Here is a 2,905-nt window from a genome sequence, read left to right as displayed (position 1 = left end):
CTAACTGTGCCATGAAAAATATGCAATAGTTTAAACATGACCAACTATGCAATTTACGTTCAAAAGATGCGACTATGACGCCTAATGACTTCGCATTTAATCATGACTCCGAGCCAACCTGAACCGACACTGAACTGACGTATAGTCATGATTAAAATACGCTGAAAAATCATAAAATAATGTTCCTAAAATGATAGGGTCGAAATCTAGGTGGAATGGAGGCCAAAACACGAAACGCTCTTTCGAGAGTCAATTTGGCACATTGCACCGTAAATTCTCGTACGACCTCAAAAATGATCCAAATGACAAACGGTCAAAAACATGACCTTCCTAACTCAATGAGGCACTGTCCAGTCCAAGGCCATGGGCTAAAAGCCAACCAAGAACTCGAACGAGCCTCTGAACCGACACAGCAACTTGCTGTAATTTCCAGCAGCTGCGACCTAGCTTGCATCGCGTCGTTTGCGAGACTTTTGGCCATTGGGGCTTGAACCACCGACCAAAGCCTCTCCACAACGTCCCAAGGAATGATTTGAACCATGGCTAAGGGCCCTAGGCCAGCCACAATTCGCCTCATTCCAGCAACCACCCGAAAGTTCTCACCGAGGGCCCTCATGCGTGCGTGTGTAGTGTTTATGCTATGATCGATGTCTTGCAGTCGTTCCAGTGGCCATTTGATTGACCATGGCACGATCTAGACATCTAGGAGCATGATATGAACCGTGGCTAAGGGCCATAGGCCAACCAAGATCCACACCAAGCCAACCAACTCGAAGTACATGTGCTGTCAAAACCAAAGGGGCCGAGAGGGGAGGGGGCTGTTTTCACGTTTTGATTAAAAACCGAGGGGCCATGGACCAAGCCACCAAAAGGGCAACTTAGTCACGTCTTAGACATGCTAGGGAAGTGATCCAACCATGGCTAAAGGCCCTTGGGGCAGCCAAGATCAGATCCTTCCTCCTTGACATCCAAACTGAATTTTCGAATCACATTTCTGCACTTATGGGGAAATTGCTGTCATTTCGGTTTTCCAGCAAGTATGGGGCTGGTTTGAAATGACCAACATGGTCCTAATGCATCCTACTACATGTATACAAGCCGCCTTGGGAGCCTGGATTCGATCCAATACCTGAAACCATCAAAACTCAGAAAAACGTGAAGCTTGTCAAGGGAAGTCGAAAATTCTGCATGTGTGTTCCAAAATATTTTGACATGGATCTCGATTTTTGCTTGCTACAACATGATCATGTACTGAAAAATAAATGATAATATGACTTGATTGAGGTTTGAAAGAAATCTAGACATGCCTGGTTTTGTTTCGAAAGAAAACGAACGAAACAACGACGACGCGGCACGGAGGAGGTGGAGCGCTTCTTGTCTACCTTCCTTGAACTCGATTTTCTTGCCTTTCTCCCTAGCTATGGCTCACGATTTTTACCTCTGAAAAGGGTCTTATTTTCACTCAGATTTCGAAAGAAAGGAGAGGGGGAAAAATGGTTAGGAGGGTGAGGGAAGTGGGTGCAAGATATAAGGAAGGATCAAGACCAAGTCCACTCCCTTTGAATTTGAATTTTGAATTATGGTTTGATATCAAATGAGTTGGTGGATGCTTCTAGGAGGTGGTGGCCGAAATTTATCTTGATTCTAGACTAGGATATGTCCATTTATTTAATTAAATTGTGCTCCCAAAAATCCTAGAATTATCCTACTAATTACATGCAAAGAATTGGTCAAAGTTGATGAGTTGGAAAATGAATCTTCTAGCACTAAGGGTGGCCGAAAAATGCATGATAAAATAAAGGGAAATGTTGATTATCTAGTCAACTAATAATCCTTGAAAGCCTTACTAATCCTTTAAATAATTTAGTGAGCTAACCCCTTAATTTAATAACTTAAATGAATTCATTTCTTAATCACCTCAAATAATTAAATTAAATCCTCAAACCTCCCTTTCTAACTTAAATGAACTTAGTTACTAGCTAAATTAACTTCTGGAAATATTTCTCGAATCTTAAATTCTATCTCAAAACTCCAACTCCGGTCCGGCCTCACTGAAAATACTGAAATGCTAAAAATCATACTACTGAACTGAAATAATAAATAATTAACTTCAAATAAATGCATTTAAAATAATCATGCAATGAAGTCAATTAAATTTTAAAAAAATCTAGAATTATGCATGGCTTATACGTCTACTGATTTACGGGTTCTACACTTCCTTTTCTCTTCTTTAACCTTCGAGATAGAGGCATAATAAGCACTTTCTGTCTTGTCTTGTTTCAACCTTTCCTCTTCCTGGACACAGTGCGAGATGAGCTCATTCAGAGACCAAGTCTCTTTCTGACAGTTATAGCTCACATTGAACTGGTTAAACTGAGGAGGAAGAGATATCAAAACCAGATGCACTAGCAAGTCCTCAGAGAGGTCAAGCTTCAGTGCTTTTAATCTTGAAGCAAGATGGTACATTTCCACAATGCATTCCCTGATGTTGCCCTTACCTCTGTACCTCATTGAAACGAGGCTTGCCAAAAGTGTACCAATTTCAGGCTTTTCACTTTTAGCAAACCTTTTTTCGAGGTCTTGAAGGAAAGCCTTAGCTGTAACAATATCGCTAGACATTGTGCCCCTGAATGTTTCTAGAATGACCATCTTCATGATCATCATACACATGCGATTCGATCTCTCCCATCTTTCAAACTCCCTCTTTTCATCAGAGGTACTCTTATCCGTAATAGCGGGAGGAGAGTCAATCTTTATCGCAAGGTCTAAATCCACGACTCCGAGAACTATCAATAAATTCTCTTGCCACGATTTAAAATTCGAGCCATTTAACATAGGAATAGAATTTATGTTGGAATGAATATTTGCAGGAGTCAAATCTGAACAGAGAACAAAAACAAAACAT

The 2,905-nt window shown here is 40.8% G+C and overlaps 1 protein-coding gene across 1 annotated transcript; it reads right to left on the bottom strand.

Moving 5' to 3' along the window:
• Positions 1-2,192: 2,192 nt before the first annotated feature.
• LOC142532248 (uncharacterized) lies at positions 2,193-2,649 on the bottom strand. The gene is made up of 2 exons (XM_075638564.1): positions 2,285-2,649; positions 2,193-2,235 (listed from the first exon to the last, which is right to left on the bottom strand). The coding sequence occupies exons 1-2, from the start codon at positions 2,647-2,649 to the stop codon at positions 2,193-2,195; spliced, it is 408 nt and encodes a 135-aa protein (XP_075494679.1).
• Positions 2,650-2,905: the final 256 nt, after the last annotated feature.

Source organism: Primulina tabacum, chromosome 18 (genome assembly GCF_025594145.1).
Source record: "Primulina tabacum isolate GXHZ01 chromosome 18, ASM2559414v2, whole genome shotgun sequence".
Classification (NCBI taxonomy): domain Eukaryota; kingdom Viridiplantae; phylum Streptophyta; class Magnoliopsida; order Lamiales; family Gesneriaceae; genus Primulina; species Primulina tabacum.
The sequence above is the reverse complement of the archived record's forward strand: the minus strand, read 5'-3'. Positions and strand labels throughout refer to the sequence as shown.